Source organism: Peromyscus leucopus, chromosome 10 (genome assembly GCF_004664715.2).
Source record: "Peromyscus leucopus breed LL Stock chromosome 10, UCI_PerLeu_2.1, whole genome shotgun sequence".
Lineage (NCBI taxonomy): Eukaryota > Metazoa > Chordata > Mammalia > Rodentia > Cricetidae > Peromyscus > Peromyscus leucopus.
In genome coordinates this window covers 1014823-1035500 of record NC_051071.1, presented here as the reverse complement: position 1 = coordinate 1035500, position 20678 = coordinate 1014823, and the positions used below count along the sequence as shown (strand labels likewise).

Here is a 20678-nt window from a genome sequence, read left to right as displayed (position 1 = left end):
GAGGCCAACAATTGGTTAGACTGGCTGCCCAGCAAACCCCTAGGATCCACCTGTCTCCACACCCACCCTCTTGGACTAGGGCTTCAGATACATGCAACTGTGCCTAGCTTTCATGAGCATGCCGGGGACTGAGCTCAGGTCTTCATGCTTGCAATTAAGTAAGCACTTTACCCATGGAACCATCTCCCCATCCCCATCAGATCTCTTCTCACAGGGTGCATTTCAGCTGGGAAATGGGTTTGGATCTGTTGGTATCTAGGATTCCGAATGAAGCATACAGAAACCTATGTATGCAGAAGTACCAGTATGTCAACAGTACTTCTAGACAGAGCTGAGGCTGGGTCAGCCGCTTCCCTCTGTCTACCCAATGCTCCAAGATTTGAGTTCCTGGGCAGTTCTGCAGAGGATCTGCCAGCTCCCACATATGAGAGGGCCAGAAATGGGTAACTCACCTTACCTGGGCTTGCTGTACAAGCTCCTTGGGGGTCCTGCCTGCCTCTATGGCCTAGCTTCATTCTGGGCAGCTGCAAAGGACCTTCCACCTCTGACCCATGTAAAGGCTAGGCAGGCATGACAAGTCAGGACTATGGAAAGCCTAGGAAAAGGTGTCCAGTAAAGGTCTGGATGGAGGAATGAATGGATGGATGGATGGATGAATGGATGAATGGAGAGCCTGGGTTGCACAGATCTCAAGAATCACACACATTCTTTGGCCCAGCGACCCATGTGGTGGCCATGTAGGGAAGCCCATCCTGAGGGGAACCCAGGCCCTTGGAGAAGCTGCAGCCACCTGGAGGCCCCCTCTCAGATCTCAAGTCTCTGTTCTCCAGAGGACAGCATCTGGCTGGTCCCTAGTCTGCTCTTCAGTTCCCTAGGTCCCAGGTAGCTCCTGCTGCAGCCATCCTCATCCTTTTCTCCCATCACCCAGCAGCCAGTTGAACACAGGTTCCCACCCTCCGTTCATTCTGCCAAGGCATCCCTACCCAGCTTTCATTGACAACAGTCATAGGGCAGATCTGGCCACAGAACTGGTTTTCTAGGATACGCCCACACACTGACCATTCTTTCTTCTTTTCCTCTCAGCCGGACTGCCACCTGCACCTCCACCTGCGCTGGGCAGACAACCCCTATGTGTCAGGCACAGTACACACCAAGGACACTGCCCCTGGCCTCATCATGGGTGCAGGTGGGTGGCTACGGCAGCCTCTACAGCCTGAGGGGAGCTCCTATTTCATGGATAGGAATCTTCTCTCAGGAGGCGGGAGTGCCCTGGAAATCCTAATGGTGACTGTGGGATGGAGGGAGGGAGGGCTGGATAGATGAGTGGATGAGTACATGGATGGATGGGCATATTGATGGGTGGGTGAATGTATGGGTGGGTTGATAAATGAGTGGATGGATGAATGAGTAGGTGCGGGAGTGGATAGGCAAGTGGATGGATGGATGGATGGATGGATGGATGGATGGATGGATGGATGGATTTGTAGGTAGATGGGTAATTGAATGGATGGGTGAATGGAGAAGTGGGCAGGCAGGTGGTTGACGGTCTATCCTGACGCAGCCAATTGGCTCATCAGAAAGCTCCTGTGCTCCAGGCCATGGTTGGATTCTGGGGAAACCAGGCCCAGTTTGTGAAGTCATTTGTGTCCTGTGCTGTGAACCTACAAGGCTGTGCTCCTCACTTGAAGGCCCCATCCCTTCCATAGCAGCCCACATGAGGTAGCTGCTCTGGGCTAGGCTGGCCTGCATCTTGGACAGGATGCTGTCTACCTGGAAATGACCCAGGCTAGGGCTCAGCCCCTGCTGCCTGTTACTTCTCCCTCACATCACCACTGTCCCCTCCACAGGAACTGAACGTGCATCTGCTATGTGCTTACCTAAAGCCAGACTCATTCTGGCCTCTTGGGCACATGTCCCCAGATACACATGCAGTCCTCTCATCTCTCAGGGTCCACAAACCCATGCTGCTCCAGCTGGCTCGTGTCCTTCGGCCTGACCCTGGCCATCCTCACACATTTTACCCACAAGTAGCACCTGTGCACATTCTGAAACACCTGAGCCTGTTCACCTTGGAGCTAAGGCTGGAGCCTCTTACTCTGGGCTCAGCTTGGTTGAGCTCTTTCTGCCTGGAGGGGACCAGCTCAAGCCCAGCAGCCATACCAGGGCCACCGTCTGAAAAGCAAGGCAGCCAGGGCCTGCTGTAGGTGACTATGGTAGAAACACAGGCCTCGGCATAGTTTCCTTCTCTGGGGACCTTCAAACCTCGATCAAGGGATCTGCCTGGTCTTAGAACAACGCAGCCTTTTCTGTTGGGTCAGGTAACCTGGGCTCGCAGCTGGTGGAGTATAAAGAGGAGATGTACATCACATCTGACTGTGGGCACACCTGGCGGCAGGTAAGGTGACAAAGGTACCTGATGCTCTTCAGCCCTCTCGGACTCGTCTGTTCAATGCCCCTCCTTCACAGGAGCTCTCTAGAGTCCTGAAAGAGCTGGTCTGCACCTGACGACCAGCTTCAGGGCTCCAGAAGCATCTGAGGCCTCTGCTGAGGACTAGGACCAGTTGGGGGTGGGGCCAGTTGGGGGTGGGGCCATGTGCCCAATGCTTTGTGGCTGGGTATTATACATCCTAGAAGCACTTCACCAACAGGTGTGTCCCTTGGGACATCCAGGAAAGGGGACTGACGGCCACATAGACACCTCCTACTTGGCTTTGGGCTCCTTCAGGCCAAGAGATAGAGACTGTGGACACATAAATGGAAGAAGATGTGGGAAGCGCCGGTTTAGGATCCTGGGGGACATCCTGTGTGTTGCTGTGATGGAGGGGCATGGCCCAAGACGGCAAAGGAAGGGAAGAAAATTAGGAAAGCCTGTGGGAGCCATCACCTCACCAGCAGGACCCTGTGTAGCTCTGACTCACAGCTCCACATGGATGTCCTAGCCACTGGTTAGAGGGATACGGGCTGCCATCAACCCTTAGCACAGGAATAGTGAGGACACTGGACAGGAGGGCTGGCCAGCCCCACAGAGTCCATGACACATAGAAGCTGCAGATTTCCACCCCACACCCCCCTCAGGAGGGCCCTGCCTTGGGACACAGACACTGGCTGCCTTCTGGGGTGTGTGGGGTCCTAGCCGAGTTGGTCTGCCAACTGCCCAGAGAGGTGATCTGGCTGTAAGATGACCTGAGCATCAGAGCCCAACAGCTTGTAGACAGTCCTGTTCCCAGGTCATCTCCCCCATGCCTGGCCGTGCAGTCACATCCCCGGGAGGCATCAAACACTCATCCCTGCACACAGAGCTCACCTGCATCGAGGACGAAGGCTGCCGCTGTTTTAATAAGATGCACCAAGCAAGGCATCTGCAAAGGGCAGGAGAGATTTATTGCATTAAATATGTCTATTCCGCCAAAGCCAGGGAAGCTGCTCTGAGGTTCTTAAAGGTCACTGTCTGTCCACCTTCACCAGTGGCAGCACTAAAGGACTTCCTCACTCAATAGACATTTGAGGGGTCATTCTTGGGAAGCAGTTTGCTTAGGTTTAATTTGGAGGCCTCGGGACCAGTGCTACAGGGTGGAGTAGGCCAGAGGACAGCAGGGTTCACAGGTGAGATGCCTGATGGTGCAGCACCTGTGTGCATGCACATGCATGTGTGTGTCAGGGAGGAACAGATGCATGTAGTGGTTGTAGGCAGTTATAGTCAGGGGGAAGTTGGGGAGACAACTGAATTATCAATGGCTCCAGATCAGTGCTGCACTCGGGGCTACTGTGGTGTTTCCTCCCTGGCCAGCGAAGCACTGATGGAGAGAGATGGGCCAGAGGGCAGAACATTCCTGGAGTGACGTAAGCTTTAAGCCATGAGCTGCCAGCCAGGCCTGGTGGCGCTCACCTATAACCCCAGCATCTGGAAGGTGGAGGAAGGAGATTCTTGTGCAGGGTCAAGGCCCACCTGGTTTGCAGAGCAAGATCTTGTCTCAAAACCACAAGCTCCCTGGAATGACCAAGGACCTCACTAGCATCATTCTAAGACCCTGCTAGCACTCTGAGGGGAACAAAGAAAGGCTGAGTCAGGGATGGGTCTGTATCGCCTTCCAGCTCTGCACCCCAGGGGCTGCTTAAGGTATAGAGAACCACAGTGTGGATACTGTCTGAGGCTTCCTCAGCAATTTCCCTGATATTGTCTCCAACCAACTTACTGTGAGCCAGCTTCCTGTCTGTAAGATGGCACTTGCCCAACCAGGATATCAGCAGATGGCAGTGGCCAACAGAGTTGTCCCTCCTAGGTGGCCCCTGTCAAAATACCTTTGCCTCCCCGCAAAAGGTCATTCATTCATTTATCCTCAGAGCATTCATTCATCCATCCATCCATTCATTCACTCATTCATTCATTCATATGGTGGCCATTCATTCATGTATTCATCAACATGCCAGAGTCCCAGGTACCCAGCTCAGACCTCCACTGAGATGGCCCCAGAGGACTCATCGTCATCTGCTCTCCCAGTAGCTCCCTGACTGTAACAGAAGATGTCACATGTGGTTCAGTTAGGCTAGGACTGCAGGAAGCCAGAGGTGGCCACATCCACCTAGATCAGAGGTATCAAGGAGCCATATGCTCTGTCACTGCACCCCATGTTGGCCTGGGGTTCATCCTGAACTCGGCTCTGAGTACACTGCGCTTCCCTCATTGCTGGGCCATTTGCTGACCTGGATTCCCGTGGGCAGGATTCTGAGAGCGCATCCCACAGTTCTCTCCATCCCTCAGGGTAGATAAAATTGCCACTGTCCCCCAAACCCCACTCATTCCTCATGTGCTAAGTCGGGGTGTGTATGGGGGTGTTAGATAGAGAGCTGGCATCCCCTCCCGATCAGGCTCTGCCTGCCTTGTCGAGGTCTCACCTGAGAGTATGTATCACCCCTACAGGTCTTCGAGGAAGAACACCATGTCCTCTACCTGGACCACGGTGGTGTCATTGCTGCCATCAAGGATACCTCCATCCCCCTGAAGATCCTCAAGTGAGATCATGGGCAGAGGGCACTGAGCATTCCAGAACAGTTCCCTGGCAGCCTAACACTGGGATGACCCACACCTCCCAACCCTTCTGAGGTGTCCCAGAGATGGACCTATATTACTCCAGGATGAACACAGAATACATAGCCTGGTCAGGGTCACATGGAGGGGGCTGAGGAGTCCCGGGAGGCACCCTAAGTATCAACAAGAGCCTGTTGGTAGAGGATCGGGGCCAGGGTGAACAGACAAGGCAGCCAGTGAGTGCCCAGGTAGGAGTGGCTAAATCGAGGACAGGGTAACATTGGTATTTAGGAGGCAGAGTTGGGAAACTGCTGGTCAGCCAGTGTCACTTTAATCTGAAAAAGAGCTGAATGTCCTGGGAGTTAACATCGCTGTAATATTGGTTGTGTCGCTGACCCTGGGACCCTGAGCTGGGCTCAAGCCTTGTATGCTATTACTGGAAGTTTCTAAGGCTCAGATGTCCCTGTTATTCATAGAGAACAGTGCCTGTGTGGTATCCTGACAATGTCTAGGGCAGCAGGCCATCACATTGCTAATTAGTCAGGGATGCCACCTGGTGCTGGCAGGCATCTGCTGTGGTCTCACCTGAGAGGCAAAGGCTGTGGTCCAGCTGTGGCCTAGGTATTGAGATGGTCATGGAGCTGGTCTCTGTTGGATAAGAGTCAGGCCTGGGGGTAGAGAGTCATAGAAAGGAGTAAGCTCATGCTGCTCTGTGAACACTGGTGGCCCTTCACAGGTTCAGCGTGGATGAGGGCCACACTTGGAGCACACACAACTTCACCAGCACCTCCGTGTTCGTGGACGGGCTGCTGAGCGAGCCAGGGGACGAGACGCTGGTCATGACGTGAGTGTGTGTCAGGACGTGGGTGAAACAGGAAGGTGGGAGGAAGACACGGGTCAGCGCAACCCCCAGGCAGGCTGGGTCTGGTCTCTGAGCTCTGAGGTGGCCTCAGACTGGGCCCCTATTTATTGTTGCATGCCTGCTATCTCCCTGTCCCAGGCCAGTGACTCCTCTTCTCCCCCTGGCCAGCAGGTGGGGGCTCTCCATCCCTCCCAGGACACTGACTGGCTGGTCCCTTACCAGTGCATGCTGTCACCTTTCTAGCTGACTGTAGTGAGGACAGTACTTTTCTTGGCTATGTGGCGCAGCTGAGGCCCAACAGGATTGTGCAGTGGGAGCCTTATTTGATGCTGGTCCCAGGCAGTCAGGCCAGCCCCCCGTCCCGTAGACTGGGCAGACAGGGTGACCTCACACTCAACCTAGAGTGGGCTCTGGCATCCTGGCAGGTATGGCCTTGCTGTCTGTGGTGTGGGCGTGAAGGGCCAGCTGGGCTCTTGGCGGCTCACACTCCACCTTTGTCTTCCGTGAGCTCACTGGATGCTCCTACAGAGGTGCATGTGGAGAAGCCCCGAGAGAACCTGACTTTCTCCCATCCCTACTTCATATTCCCACTGCTGGAGGATCATGAGTCTCTCCATGTCCAGTGGGGTCATGGCTGTGAGTTTGAGCTCAGATGCATGCTTCAGGATCAGCTGTGTATGCCAGCCTGCCCCTATAGAGCAGAAAGCACCAAGCACAGCAGAGGTGTGAGGCTGGGCCACCGGGGTGGAGAGACGTGTTCTTGTAGACCACCTAATGTTTAAAGTGCATTTATTTATTAAACTCCTATTGTATGCTGACACTGAGGTCCCAGGAGAGCTAGCTGTAAAACATACCGTGGACTGGCTTTAGGGGCCCCCGAGGATGGACAAAGAAACCTTACCTTCCTATTTAGAGACTGCCATTGTGTCTGCCAGGATGGATAGGGACTGCATAGGACCTCAGACTGAGTGGCATGTGGCTCTCAGGGCACCTGGAGATGAGCCCTAGCTAGGCCAGTGACAGGGACAGCCTCCTGGGAATGAATGGAAGGTGGTGTGGGACAGAGGACAGGAAACAAGCCTTGCACCTTTTCAGGCCTATGAGATGAGGGATGACGAAGCTATGCATTCCTCCTGCCTGCCGGGACAGTGGTCTTGCTCCTCACCCCTTCAAGAGCTTTGCACCTGTCTGGGCTCTGCCCGGGGTGTGGCCTTGATTGCCTGACCCTCCTGAGACCCCAAGGGGTGGGGTCCTTCAGTCTGTGTCACTAATGTGCCTGGCTGGGCAGTACCTGATATGTGGTCGGAGCTCAATAAACAAGATTTCAGTGAAGCCACAACAGCAGACGTATAGGTGTCGAGGATACAATGACAACCTCCACATGCCAGGAGCTAACGAGGGCTGTCAGAGACAGCCAGACTAAGTGACCCCTGCCAGGGCCCAGGGACTGTTGGCCACAGAGCATCTGCTGCCCACACTGGCCAGTGACTGCCAGGAAGAAGTCTGGGAGGAGACTTTGGCCTGCATGCTTCTCCTGACTCAGGGTCCCAGGGAGCACCCAGAGTCCCAGGAAGTGTCCATGGAGCATCCATGACCTCTATGGAACCCCACAGAGCATTTCAGTGCCCCATGGAGTGTCCACAGCCCCATGGAATCCCTGCAGAATGTCCATGACTGCCCCCCCCAGCAGGTGGAGCCCCTCCCCCACAGTCAGGCTGCAGGGAGGAAGCCCACTGTGGCGCTGGCCTCACAGTCTCCTTCCTGGGTGGCCAGGGGAAAGCCAGGGCAGACTTCATTGCAGGACAGAGGTGGTGTGTGCATCCTGGAATAGCTGAGCACCAGGTATGGAAGGCTGAGCTGGTCCAGATCTCCCTCTACCTGACTGCAGGTTGTTCCTGGTCAGGTCCTCTATGATGCTGTGATCTGCCAAGGCCCTGGGGAGGCTCATGCCTCAGACTGTGGGCCATCTCCCTGAAGGCTGTGGCTGGAGGCAGGAAGGGAAGTCAGAGACATGGCACTTGGTGTTTGTCAAGAGAAACAGACGAGGAAGTCTGACTCAGCCTGGACCTTGGTCTTTTTGCAAGAAGGATGGACGGTGTGCAGGATGGAGCCCACGAGGCAAGAAGAGGGGCTGGCGAGAAGGTGACCGCTCTGACAGGGCTCTCAGAGCTCCAGAGAGCCGGCATGGTTCCCAGGCCTCAGCTCCTGCAGCCTGGCCCCACCATGGGGGCACGCTTTCCGCCCTGAGCACCTCCCTGCCCGCTCCTCCTCTCACTTCGTCTTGTGGTCTGCATTTTGTAGCTGCTTTGGGACATTAGTGCTTTGTGCAGCCAAGGCCCTCAGATCCGGGTCTGGTCCCAAATGCGGCTTTCATCCCTGCAGATGGCATTTCATCCGGGGAAAGCAGCAAAGTTCACAGGCACGTGCATTCCTGTTTTAAGTTTTTAAAAAGCTCCGCAAGGTTCCTATGGAGCCTCTCACAAAGCCGCATCTTCAAACAGCTTCCAATTTCAGTGGACACGGAGATCACTCACACGCCTCAGAGGAGACACGGGCTGGCAGAATGAAAAGCTTTTCTGTGCGAGCCTAGAACAGGGCCCTGCCCATATGGCATCTTTATCCTCATCTACCCAAAGGTCACATCCAAGCTGACCACAGTCACCTTGTCAGGACGTTGTCCACCACTCTGCCCACAGTTGCCTCCCCCAGTACAGTACATGGCAGAGGGTTCCCCAGTCCTGGGCAGTACTGTGAGGGCTCTCAGTCGGGCAGGGCTGCAGGCCATACCTATGGAGGAGCCAACAGTCCACTCCACAGTATGGCCCACATTTCCTGCTCTCTCTCAGGCAGCCAGTGGCCCTTTGGCCTCTCCTGCTAGGGCCATTCAACTGGACGAGAGATGCTCACAGTGGGAGCTGAGGTCTGGGCTTTCTTCACGGACAAGAACTGAAATACACGGAGCGGATTCGCTAGAGCAGCCTGCTTCTCTGTTTGAGCTCAGAATGCAGAGTATGGGATGTCCCCCTATATAGGAGGCTGCATGGTTATCAAACTCAGGCTAATTGGTTATGGGTCCCGGGCCACACAAATGTGAGCTGCCAGCCCCAGGTACCAGTACTGGGTTGCCACCCTGGATGGGTCCCTTCCTTAGTCTGTTTCCTCTCAGAAGTCTGGGGCGATCAGCATGCATCCTTCACAGGATGTGGTAAGCCTTAGAGGGGAGGACAGAAATGTGGGAACCCCCTCTCCAGCTGTCTGTCAAGGTGACAATGGGGCCATGACCAGAGGAATGCCCATCTGAATGGCAGGTACCCCGAGACAAGGCCACCCATGGTTTGCAGAGAAGTTGTCTGGGAGGGGTAGAAGCCAGTGTGGGATGCTGTCTCAGCTCACCAAGCCGAGCATGCTTAGCCTCAACGCATCACTGTGCTTCCTGTATGTCCGGCCTCCCTCAGCCCCTCCCTCTGCTCAGTGGGATGCACTGTGCTGTCACACGGACCTATTCATCCCACTGTCCAAGCCATACAATAACCAGTTATCTCTCTGGAGTGCCAGCTCTGCCTGGGATAAACAGCTTGGAGCCCAATCCCACATGGCAGACAGAGAGAGAGAGAGGCCAACAGAAAGGCAGGGAGATACCAGATAACACTGGACATGGCTCTAGCCCACCCAGAGCAAGTACAAGGCCTGGCATGTGAGGCTATGGAAGGGCCTGTGGCAGCCAAGAAGGCGGGGAGCCCGTCCACCTGAGAGCCTGCTCCTGTCAGGAAGGGGATTGCATGGGTCGGGTGGATGGCCTGTGCTATTGCAATCAGCAAGTCACAGATAGCGGTCCCCCTGAGGATGATAACGTCAGGTCAGGTGCCGGTGGCGGGCACGCCACATCGTTGAACCCTCTGGGGCAGGAGAGGTATCACAGGTGGTGGCCCAGGGGACCTGAGTAGGGGCACATCTACACACTAGGGATGGGTCAATCTAAAGTGGCCTTCCTTCTTTCTCCCCTCAGGGTCTTTGGCCACATCAGCTTCCGCTCTGATTGGGAGCTAGTCAAGGTGGACTTCCGGCCCTCCTTCCCCCGGCAGTGTGGCGAGAATGACTATAGCTCCTGGGACCTCACTGACCTCCAGGTGGGCCTGGCAACCCGCAGACCCAAGGCCCTTTCCTCCTCCATGGAATCCCATAGATGTCAACCTCTGGGCATCTTCCCTCCCAGGGATTTTCTGGGCCACCCTTGCGCCTGTGGCTGCTTGATCTATGGCTCTTCGTGACCCTAGGGCCTGCAGAGCGTGAGCCCCACCCTCAGCAAGGAGGTCTCCATGACAGGATTCGGGACTTTTCTGTTTGCGGGGGAAATGGGCAAAGACTCTCTGCCCTGAGGGCCTGGGAGCATCCTGTGTCATAATCCAGTGTCTAGCCTTCATATTTGGGTTGAACAGAACATGAGATTACCCCCCACACACATACCCACCGCCACCTCAGCTCCTGGTGTACAAGGGAGGCTGACACTTCAGTGGGTACCTGGGAGATGTGAGCAGGCTGCTCGCGAGCCACTAAATCAAGTGGGGGATGGTCCGGCTAGCGACTCAATGACCCTCTGCAGAAATTTGATCTACAAGAAAGTACTCAGATGGGCCCAGAGAGGGTTCCAGAACCCGATTCACTGTGGCTACACAGGGTTCCCGCCAGTCCTTCCCCATCGCTACAAGGGGCCCTGTTACTGGGATCGGGGCTGTGCCGCCTTGAGCACAGCCTGAGAATCTACTGTGTGTCCACATGAGCCCTCCAGGCATGGCTCATCCCCACATGGTCACACACCTGGCCCGTGTAGGCCCAGCTGTTCTGTGACTACCAAGGGCCCGGTCTTAAGATGAGGGCTTAAGATGAGGGAAGCTGGGCCAGTTGCCTGACATGTCAAGTTCTTTTGGACCTCAGTTTCCCTGTTTGTCAAAGGAGGTAAATGCCCCACCCCAGCTGCCACCAGGGCAGGAGCAACAAGGTAAGCCGGTGGTAGCTGTCACCATCCTCTGGGGGTTGCTCATCCTGGTGTTCTTGCTACAGGGTGATCACTGCATCATGGGCCAGCAGAGAAGTTACCGGAAAAGGAAGCCCACATCCTGGTGTGTCAAGGGGAGGAGCTTCACGTCGGCACTCACGTCACGTGTGTGCAAGTGCCGGGACTCTGACTTCCTCTGGTGGGCACTGCCCCTCCCTCCCGGCTGCTCTGGCATCTTTACTTGAGGATGACCTTGTCCCTAGAACCAGGGTGGAGGCCACATCGTCCTTCAAGGCCTAGTCACAGACACACACGTCCACCTCTACCTTAGAGCATCATGGGAGCAAGATACACTCACCTAGTCCCTCTCCTCCCTCGAGGGACATAATCCACTCAGAGGCCCACTGCCCTATGGCAATGTAGTTCACAAAGCCTCCGCCCCCAGCCTGCCTCACCCTTTCTACCATGCACCCCATACTCAGGTCTCCATGCCCTTTCCAAGGCCACTGACCCTGGCTGTACAGCTGCTGACCCTGGCTGCCCTCTATCTCCCTGCATCCCTTGAGACACTCACTTCCCCCAGAAAGCCCTCCAGGCTCCGCTTCATTTTCATCCTCCTTGCTCTGGAATGGAGCTAGTATGTTCCATCTGCTCTCCTCCGGGACAAACCTGGGGATCCACCCACGCCCCCACAGACGGACACATCTAGACCTGTGGTGTAAGTTTCCCCACCCTGGCGGTCACCTCTAATCTCACCTTCTAACCCAGCTTTCCCTTCCCAGTGACTATGGGTTTGAGCGCTCACCTTCCTCCGAGTCCGTGGCCAACAAGTGCTCCGCTAACTTCTGGTTCAACCCCTTGTCCCCTCCTGAAGACTGTGTCCTGGGCCAGACCTACACCAGCAGCCTTGGGTGAGTACACCAACCCCACTCCTGTGGGACTGGGACCCCAGAGCAGCCTCATCCTTCTCTGGTCCTTTTACACCTGTACTGTGATGGCACCAGGGATGTTCCTGAAGCCTAGGGGACTCCACTTATACCAAACTTCCGGTCGGAAGCCTTGATAGATCACTCTCCCAGCCCCCACCCCCAGGTTTTCCTCTGCTGTAGTTGAAATCTCAGCCACTGGCATATTCACCTGCTAGGCCTAAGCCCATGGCACACACAGTGAGTGTTCCTACAGTCTGCTATAGTGGCCATAAACTCTGCGGGGTGGGGAAGTGGCAGGCAGACCCTTCTCCCTCCCTGGGGCAGGGTGAATAAATGGTTTATAAAGTAGCAACTTCATGTAGAAATACCAAGTACATAATATCTGTGAGCCTTCAGCTTCTGTGGGGTCCACATGCTCTGTGTGATGGGCCCATTTCCTCATCCTTTGTGAGGGATTCCTTATTATTTACCCTGGAGAACTGGAAGAAGCAGAGACAGGACCAGGAACTGAATGCTTTAGGCTTGGCTGTATCTAGCCTGACATCTATCATCCATCCACCCACCTATCCAACCCCATCCATCCATCCTTCCATCCATCCATCCATCCATCCATCCACCCACCCACCCACCCACTTCTATCTCCTATCCATATATTCCTTCCATATATTCATCCACCCATCTACCCAACCATCAATCATCTATCCACCTACTCATCCATCCATCACTCATCCTTATACCCATCTACTTCATCTAACCCCTATTCATCTAGCCATCTATTTATCCTATCAATCTACTCATTTATCCACCCATCCACCTACTTACCCACCCACCCTCCCTCCCATCCATCTACCCATTCTTCTGCCCCAGAAATACCCATCTTTCTAAACTCATGTACTCTTGATACAGATCCTAGCTGACACTTCAGATAAGAGTTGCTGCTTGCCAAGCCCTGGTGGGGTTGCCAAAGAGGCCATTGTGCCACTGTTGGATGATTGGGTGGGTAGATGGGTAGTGGGTGGGTGGAGCCATCCCAAGAAGAGCAACATGTTTGCTTATGGCCACCCAAGAAGCCAAGGCCAAGCACTTCTCAGCCACTCAGTCCTCCATAGTTCTCGGCAAGACATTGGATTTAGAGTATCTCCTTCTGTCACCCCTTAGCAAAAAACCAAAAAGTTATTATTACTGTGGGCGATATGATCAGGCCATGGATGCTTCAGCTCTCCAAAGCAGATGGGCACAGCCAGCCCCTCCATCCTCATCCTCAGTGCTCTCAGCCCTAAGGTAGACAGAAGCAGCCATGGGGAGCAGGCAGTAAATAGGGCTGTAGAGGCTGGAGCCGTGAGTTGCCTGCCTCAGGAGAGGAGACCATCCTTATCCATGGAACCACTGTTCATCTTGGACCTGACCCTTCCCTCATCCTCCCAGGTACCGGAAGGTGGTGTCCAATGTGTGCGAAGGTGGTGTGGACCTGCAGCAGAGCCCGGTACAGTTACAGTGTCCCCTCACAGCACCCCGGGGCCTCCAGGTGAGCATCCGCGGAGAAGCAGTGGCCGTGCGGCCTAGAGAAGATGTGCTGTTCGTGGTGCGGCAGGAACAGGTGAGCATCCGCCCTGGACTGTCACTGGAGGGGAGTTCCAGCCAGGCATACAAGGGTGAGGCTCGGGACTGTTTGGAGCATGGCCACAGAGGCCGGCCTGCCCTCGAGGCTGGGAGCCACAGGACCAAAGTCGGCCTCTTGGCTCTGAGTATCCTTTGAGATGAAACAGATACAAGAGCAAGTGTGTTAGACATTCAGCAGGAAATGGACTCCACATTACACATGTATATACATGTGAGTGCCTGGATGTATATCCGTGCATTTGTGTGTGATCTTGTGTTTATCAAACATTGACACAAAATCAATTCCTCCCCATAGGTGGCACTAAACTTCTTTCATTGATTTCTCTCTTCTAATGCCGAGGGTGGAACCCAGGGCCTTGTACAAACTAGAGAAGCACTCTTCTACTGAGCCACACCCCCGCCCAGCACTAAGGCAATTTTAAATCTCTAATTATATTGATTTAGTTGATCTGGAATCCCAACAAAAGCATAAAGTTTTTTTAATGACTTATAATCACACATCCAGCGATAATGCCTTCTGTGTGTATATAGGGATAGATATAAATACAAGTTTATATATATGCATACACAAATATATATTTTTTTCTCCGCCCAGTCTCCCACTCATTCTATTTTTACTTCAGAACAAGTGTTACATTTTCTTCTGATTTTAAAAATAATATATGCTCATTGTAGTATATTTAGGAAATACATTTATAATTTAAAAAAAAAAACACTACAGACATAAATATCACCCAAAATTCTGTTCCCTGAGGGAACTGTTAACTTTTCTGTTTCCTTCTGGTTCACAAGACACATCCCCGTGTCTCTGCTTATAGAAGCAGCTAATGATCCCTGCAAGGAATTTAAAAATGACTATTAGAAATACATGAACATTCAGAAAACTTTAGAGGCCAAGGGAGGACCCCCTTTCTCCCTGGGGTTCTGGGCAGTCTCCTCTCACAGAGGCAGAGGGAGGGCCCCCTTTCTCCCTGGGGTTCTGGGCAGTCTCCACTCACAGAGGCAGAGGGAGGGCCCCCTTTCTCCCTGGAGTTCTGGGCAGTCTCCACTCACAGAGGCAGAGAGAGGGCTCTCTTTCTCCCTCAGGACTCTGGGCAGTCTCCTCTCACAGATCAGCAGGAGTCCAGATCTTCAACAAACAGATGTGAAGGCTAATGCAGGTGAATCCATGATCATGCAAGCTATTCTCAGACAACCTTTAAAAGGTGTCTGGTTTTAGGTGTCTGAGACCTGGTCTCCTGAAAACAGGAAAACTGAGGCAATGGAGGACTCAGACTGGCCACACTGAGCACCTGTATATTAGGCACTGAGACAGCAGCTTCCTGTTGGAAATGCAATCTTACACTGTGCACTCTATCAGCTTACATTAGTAAATGAGGAAACTGAGGCATGAACAGTGATGTCATTGTCTCAGAGCTACATAGTGAAAAGAGGCAGAGATGGCGCTGTGTCCTCTAGAGGCCTCTGGACTCCAAGCAGACAATGACCAAATCTGTGGTCCCCATGCCCAAGCTATACAATACAACTCTGATATACACACACTCATACACAACACCTCCTGCCCAGGTCCTCTCACTGAATGAGACAGCCCTAGGGTTCATTTGAACCATCAGGCAGCCCCGAGGCAGGGCTAGGTATCTCTGTTGGGAGCAGTGTGTTTGGATGCAGAAGGACAGAGCCCCTGGTCAGCCTGGGGTCCTCTGGACGCTCCAACAGACCCAGCTGAGGCTTCTCAAAGTCCTAGCCAGATATCCTGGAAATATGGTGATCTTCTGCCCCCTAGAGCATAAAACTGGAAACTACAGCACATCTGCAAGCAGGAGCCTCAGCTGGATCAGGACTAGAGGACAGAGCATCTTCGGAATACTTGCTGGGGTGCTTGTCAGGTTTAGGAGTGGCAGAGTTGAGGGGAGCAATGCAAACATGTCTTGAAATAGGGGATCCTGGGGCAACCCAGTCCTGGGAGGAAAGGGGATGGAAGCATGGAACTGAGGGTGGGTATATGCATACTTACACTGTGACACAAACTCCCTTACATACTCATAGACACTTACAGGCAGTGTGCACTCCTCTACCACACACACACCTACTCTTACATATCACTGGGCTTGAAAGCAGGGCTGGGTATGGGGAGCCTGAATTTTCTAAGTATCTAAGAATTCACAGCAATGGGGGATGGAGGCTAGGAACAGATACATAGACACCTGCTCTTGACAGGTGCAGAACAGACTGGGAGAGGTGGTGTCTCTCCATCCAGCAGCAGCACCTCCCCCCAGACCTCAGACATGAACCCAAAATAGATCACACACCTGCAGAAAAAGTGGGAAAGTATAAAATAAGACTCATATCAAAGTCAGCCCAGAAACACAGGCTGGAAGTCCTCGGCCTGGATGGGGCTGCAGACTATCAAAATTTCCTCAAGGGCCTGCCCTGAGGAGATTTCTCTCAGAGTTCTAGGGAAGACACTATGAACAGTGGGGGTAATTTGGGGGAATGAATCTAGGTACACCGAGCTCTTTCATCCATTCACTTCATCCCTCTGAGATAAAATTCTGTCTGTACAGCTTCAGTTCTGTTCTCATGCTCAGCTCCTCTCTGTCTGTCCCTTTTCCTCCTGCCCCATCCTAGTTCTAATGAAGCTTTTTTCCTCATCCTCATCTTCATCTCTCCCAATCCTGGTTCCTTCCTGCTCCTCTCCCAGAACCGGTCTACCGCCTTGCAAGCAGTAACTCTCACAATACAGTGCAAGGCTTCCAAGGTCCCCACAAAAGCAGTGATAGCCAGCTTCATTGGCAACCCAAAAGGGGAGTGAATAGAGGCGGTGGGGCCAGATACGGCCTGGAATAAGTCAGAAAGGGAATTTATGTGCTCAAAATATATTCTTATAAGTGGTTAGGTGAAATGTTACGAGCTTATCATAAATGTGCTCCAACTACAGTCTTACAGGTGGTTAGGTAAAAGAGTCTATAAGTCACTAAAATGTAACTGCCTCTCTATTTCTATGTCATGTATACTGGCAGGGCTGGGTATCTCTGCTCAGAGCTAGGAAACCTGCCTCATGGCTTCACTGCACCAAGTATGCAAAAAAAGACCTTTTGTTCTGAGTCAATTGCTCTGGAATGCCATTTGGGCTCTAACAGAAAGGAGGGTCCAAGCTTCATTTGCATAAGAAAGAAAGCTATGCACCTAAGTTCCCCTGTCTAGGGGAACTAGTTCCTCCTAGGCCTAGGAGACAGGCCGTGTCTCCGAAAGGCTGTTTACCTTAATTCAGGAGACTCAGTGGTTGGTCTGAAATGCTTTGTCCTGTCTGTGATTGGCTTTAAATACTAGAGAAGTATATCAGATAAAATGCACTGTTAGGAGTTCTTGGAGAAGGTATGAGAGTGCACAGGAAATTCATAGCAGGAAACAGCTGATATATTAAAAGCCGAATAACACCAAATACTCCTTGAGATTTGGGTTCCTCTGGAAGAATGCCTTGATTCTTCCAAGTATAGCTTTATCACATTCAGCTGAATTCTTACTACATATTCCTCAGCTCGTAGCACCAGGCCACACAATGAAACCTTGAGGTGTCAACGCCATCTAGATCTGGAATCAGTAAAATTGTTAAGAAGATAAAAGTAGCTACAGGCAGGAGGGAGTTTCTTGGCACAGCCCAGTGGGTACCAGAGCAGTACTATACAAAGAACTCCATCAACAGATGAACCAGCCAGTTTGAAAATGAGCAAGAAACAGGATGAGACTGAGGACATAGCAGGCTGCTTGGGTGGCAAGTACATGGGAAGATGTACATGAACGCGCATGCTGTGAAGGATGGGAACCTCAAAACCATGAGCAGACACCCACTTCTTGAATGCTACCCAGGACTTGCCCCCTCATAGGAATGAATTGAGTGTGGACATTCCCCTTGATCTTCACCCAACCCTGCCAGGAGAGCAATGGACAGAGAACCCACCTCCAGAGCCTAGATCCCTGAAAGCCTCAGTCTTGCAACCTAAAAAATGGGCACATGAAGCACCATTATGGTGGTATTTTATTTGTACTGAAATGTGATTTTAATTTTATGTTAATAAATAAAGTTGCCCTGGGGTCAGAGCTATTAGAGCCATAGCAAGAGCGTGGTGGTTAGAAGAACTAGGTAGATTTCTGTGTGTTCAGGGATACAGCCAGTATTGGAGACATACGCCTTTAAGACCTGGAGGGCGGTACTTACAGGCAGTGATGAGGCAGTCATGTGGTTGGGTTTACAACCAATGAGAAGGCAGAACAGAAAGACTATTTAAACACAGACAAACAGGAAGTAGCTCTCTCTCTCCGGGAAGCTAGAGCACTGCAGGAGGTAAGATTTTATCTCTGAGCTCTGACCTCTCGGCTTTCTCTTTTACATTGGCTCTGTGTTTCTTATTTGATTGGTTACATCTACACACCATATATGCTGGGTTCTAGGAATGTCCTCAACAAAGCCTCAGCCAGCTTCTGGGCATTCTGGAAGCCTTTTGACTTATGGCTGTACTTTCCAGTGTCTGCCTCTGTGTCCAAACATCCCTTTCCTGGTGCCCAAGTCACCACTGTTTTCTCTTCAAGGATCCTGCCCATGGGTTTCTTGTACTCTGTGACCCATTGTGACCTTCTTTTAATGACTTGCGTCTGAAGATTTATTTTAAATATCCATTTCAGAGGGTCCCAACAGAAGTGGATTTGGGGTGACTATCCAACCCAGTGTAGTGTATTCATGGAGAAAGTTAATGAACATCATTTACATACAAATGTCCTTGGCTTTTGAGGTCTGGAGGCTGTGAGCTAGGAAGACTGTTGATGGCTAAAGTGGGGTGACCAGGGGAGGGGAGAAGGCAGAGAAAGAGGGAGAGAGACAGGCAGACAGGGGAGGGGAACTTAAATGTGGACACAGGAACTCCATCTTGCCATGAACTTGAGAGTCAGGGTCAGCCAGCAGCTTGCATAGGGAGTTCAATGCAACTTGGGGACAAAGTCACAGGAACCGCTCCCTGCCTGCTCCACACAGCTGAGTCTCATTCCTGGCACAGTGCTGGGTGGGATGAAAAACAGGGAGCCACCTCATCACAAGTAGACAGTTGTGTTTTGTTTGCTGTGGTTCCCTGAAGAGTCCTCGTGGTAGTTATCAAAGCCTTCTCCATTTTCATGTGAGACTCCCAATTTCCCTCCTAGCCCCGTGGCCTGGCTCAGGCTCAGGCTTCCCCCTGGGACCCATACAGCCTTCAAACTGCCTTCCTAAAATCACCCATGGGTGTTCTGTTCTAATGGAGTCTTGGTCCCATGCGCTGTCTCCCAGCTCAGCCTGCTGCAGGCTGAAGCCTTGAAAGCAGAGCCAGCCCCATAGGCTCTGTGGCCCCATAGAGCCCACATCTGAAGGAAGAAGGGAGAGGAGGAGTGGACATCTAGTGATGGACGGCCATCTTGAGAGTCACTCCTAAGTGACCCTGCGCTATTTCCTTACAGGGTGATGTCCTGACCACTAAGTATCAGGTGGATCTTGGTGATGGCTTCAAGGCCATGTATGTGAACCTCACTCTGACCGGTGAGCCCATCCGGCACCACTACGAGAATCCTGGCATCTACCGTGTGTCTGTCAGGGCTGAGAACATGGCAGGCCATGATGAGGCTGTGCTCTTTGTCCAGGTCAACTGTAAGTCCACTGCTCCTTTGAGGGGGTGTGTCTCCTGTGAAATGGAGAGCTGGGGCTTTGGGGGAAGCACAGGGGGTCTTGTGGGGTTGCTACAGGTCCTCAGAACAGTGAGGCCATGGACAGAAAGGCAGGCGGGCTGGGCTTAGACCTGCTCCCAATATTATTCACAAAAAGTAATGGTGAGGATGGTAATAGTGGTGGTCATGGTAACACAAGTGATGGTAATGATGTTAGTAAAGGTGGTGGTGATAGTGATGATGATAGAGGTGATGATGGACGTGATGGTAGTGTTGTGGAGGTGATGATGGTGGTGATGGAGGTGATGATGGAAGTAATGATGAAGGTGGTAATGGAGGTGATGCCTTAGGTGGTGATGATGATGACAGTGATGGTGATAATGATAGTGGTGATGACAATGATGGTGGTCTTGGCAATAATGGTGGTGATGATGGCGATGGTATTGACTGATGGTGATAGTTTTAATGATAATGACAGTGATAGCGATGGTAATATTGGTGAAAATGGTGATGATGCTGGTGATGGTGATGTATAGCTGTGTTGATGATGGTTATAGCAGTGTGGCCATGATGGTGGTGGTAATTGTGGTGTTGGTGAGGGTGGTGGTGGTGATAATGATGACGATGGTGTTGATGATGGTGATGCTGTGATAATGGCAATGAGTGTGGTGATGAAAATGATAATGGCGGTGATAACGGTGGTGATTCCATCAGTTGTTTTTGCCTGACTGTGACTGTAATGCCTGACAGAAGCACCTTAGGGAAATTTAATTTGTTTCACAGTGTCACAGGGCTTCTGTCCATCGCAGCAGGGAAGGCTTGGTACCATTCACAGCCAGAGCAGCATGTAGGACCCAGGGGCTCCTCACATCACAGTGGTTCAGAAAGCAGGAGTGAGCGACTGGGCTATAACCTCCAGAGGTCTACTCCTACCAACTAGACCCGTCTCCTAAAGTTTCCACAGCCTCCCTAAAGAGAGTCTCTAGATGGGAAATGCAAACTAAAAACCTGACCCTAAGGAAGACATTTTAAATTTAAACCATAATAGTCTACCTCTGGCTCAGAGGCTCCCGGTATACATCTCTAATGCAAAAAGCATTCGGTGCAACTTCATGAGGCGCCATGGTCTCCACAGTTCCAGCGTGTTCAAAAGTCAGCTCAGAGACTCCATTCATGCTCAGAGAAATCTCTTAGAAGCCCTTGTAAAAGGCAGTTCTGCACTTCCTGTCTACAGTAAACATTCCCCCTGAAAAACAGAAGAAAAGGGAACCGCAAGAGAAGATTTGATCAAAACCAGACTGAAGCACACACAGCAAGGAAACATTGGGTCCCATAGCTCTGTGGAGCACCTGGAGCCTGGGGTGGCATTGTGGGCGGGGACAGCTGCGCCTGTGCCCTTCCCATTTCGGCACGCTCTCTCTCACACACAGGCTCCCTTTATTGCCTTCAGGTTCCCTCTACAGAGGCCCCATGTTCCTGTATCCCATGCTGGGGTTTCCAATGAATCTTAAGCCTCACCCTCAGAACTTTATGAATTACCCTGTCAGGGTCTCCCTGCGGGGG

The 20678-nt window shown here is 52.3% G+C and overlaps 1 protein-coding gene across 3 annotated transcripts in view; it reads left to right on the top strand.

Moving 5' to 3' along the window:
* Window positions 1–20678, top strand: part of Sorcs2 (sortilin related VPS10 domain containing receptor 2) — a 398248-nt gene that overhangs the window by 364316 nt on the left and 13254 nt on the right. For all 3 annotated transcript variants that reach the window (XM_028882326.2, XM_028882325.2, XM_037208879.1), the window contains exons 11-19: window positions 1084–1186; window positions 2319–2395; window positions 4919–5010; window positions 5763–5870; window positions 9895–10015; window positions 10947–11080; window positions 11664–11792; window positions 13236–13407; window positions 18912–19098. In XM_028882326.2, the coding sequence (XP_028738159.1) occupies window positions 1084–1186; window positions 2319–2395; window positions 4919–5010; window positions 5763–5870; window positions 9895–10015; window positions 10947–11080; window positions 11664–11792; window positions 13236–13407; window positions 18912–19098 (1123 nt within the window). The remainder of the gene's footprint in view (window positions 1–1083; window positions 1187–2318; window positions 2396–4918; window positions 5011–5762; window positions 5871–9894; window positions 10016–10946; window positions 11081–11663; window positions 11793–13235; window positions 13408–18911; window positions 19099–20678) is intronic.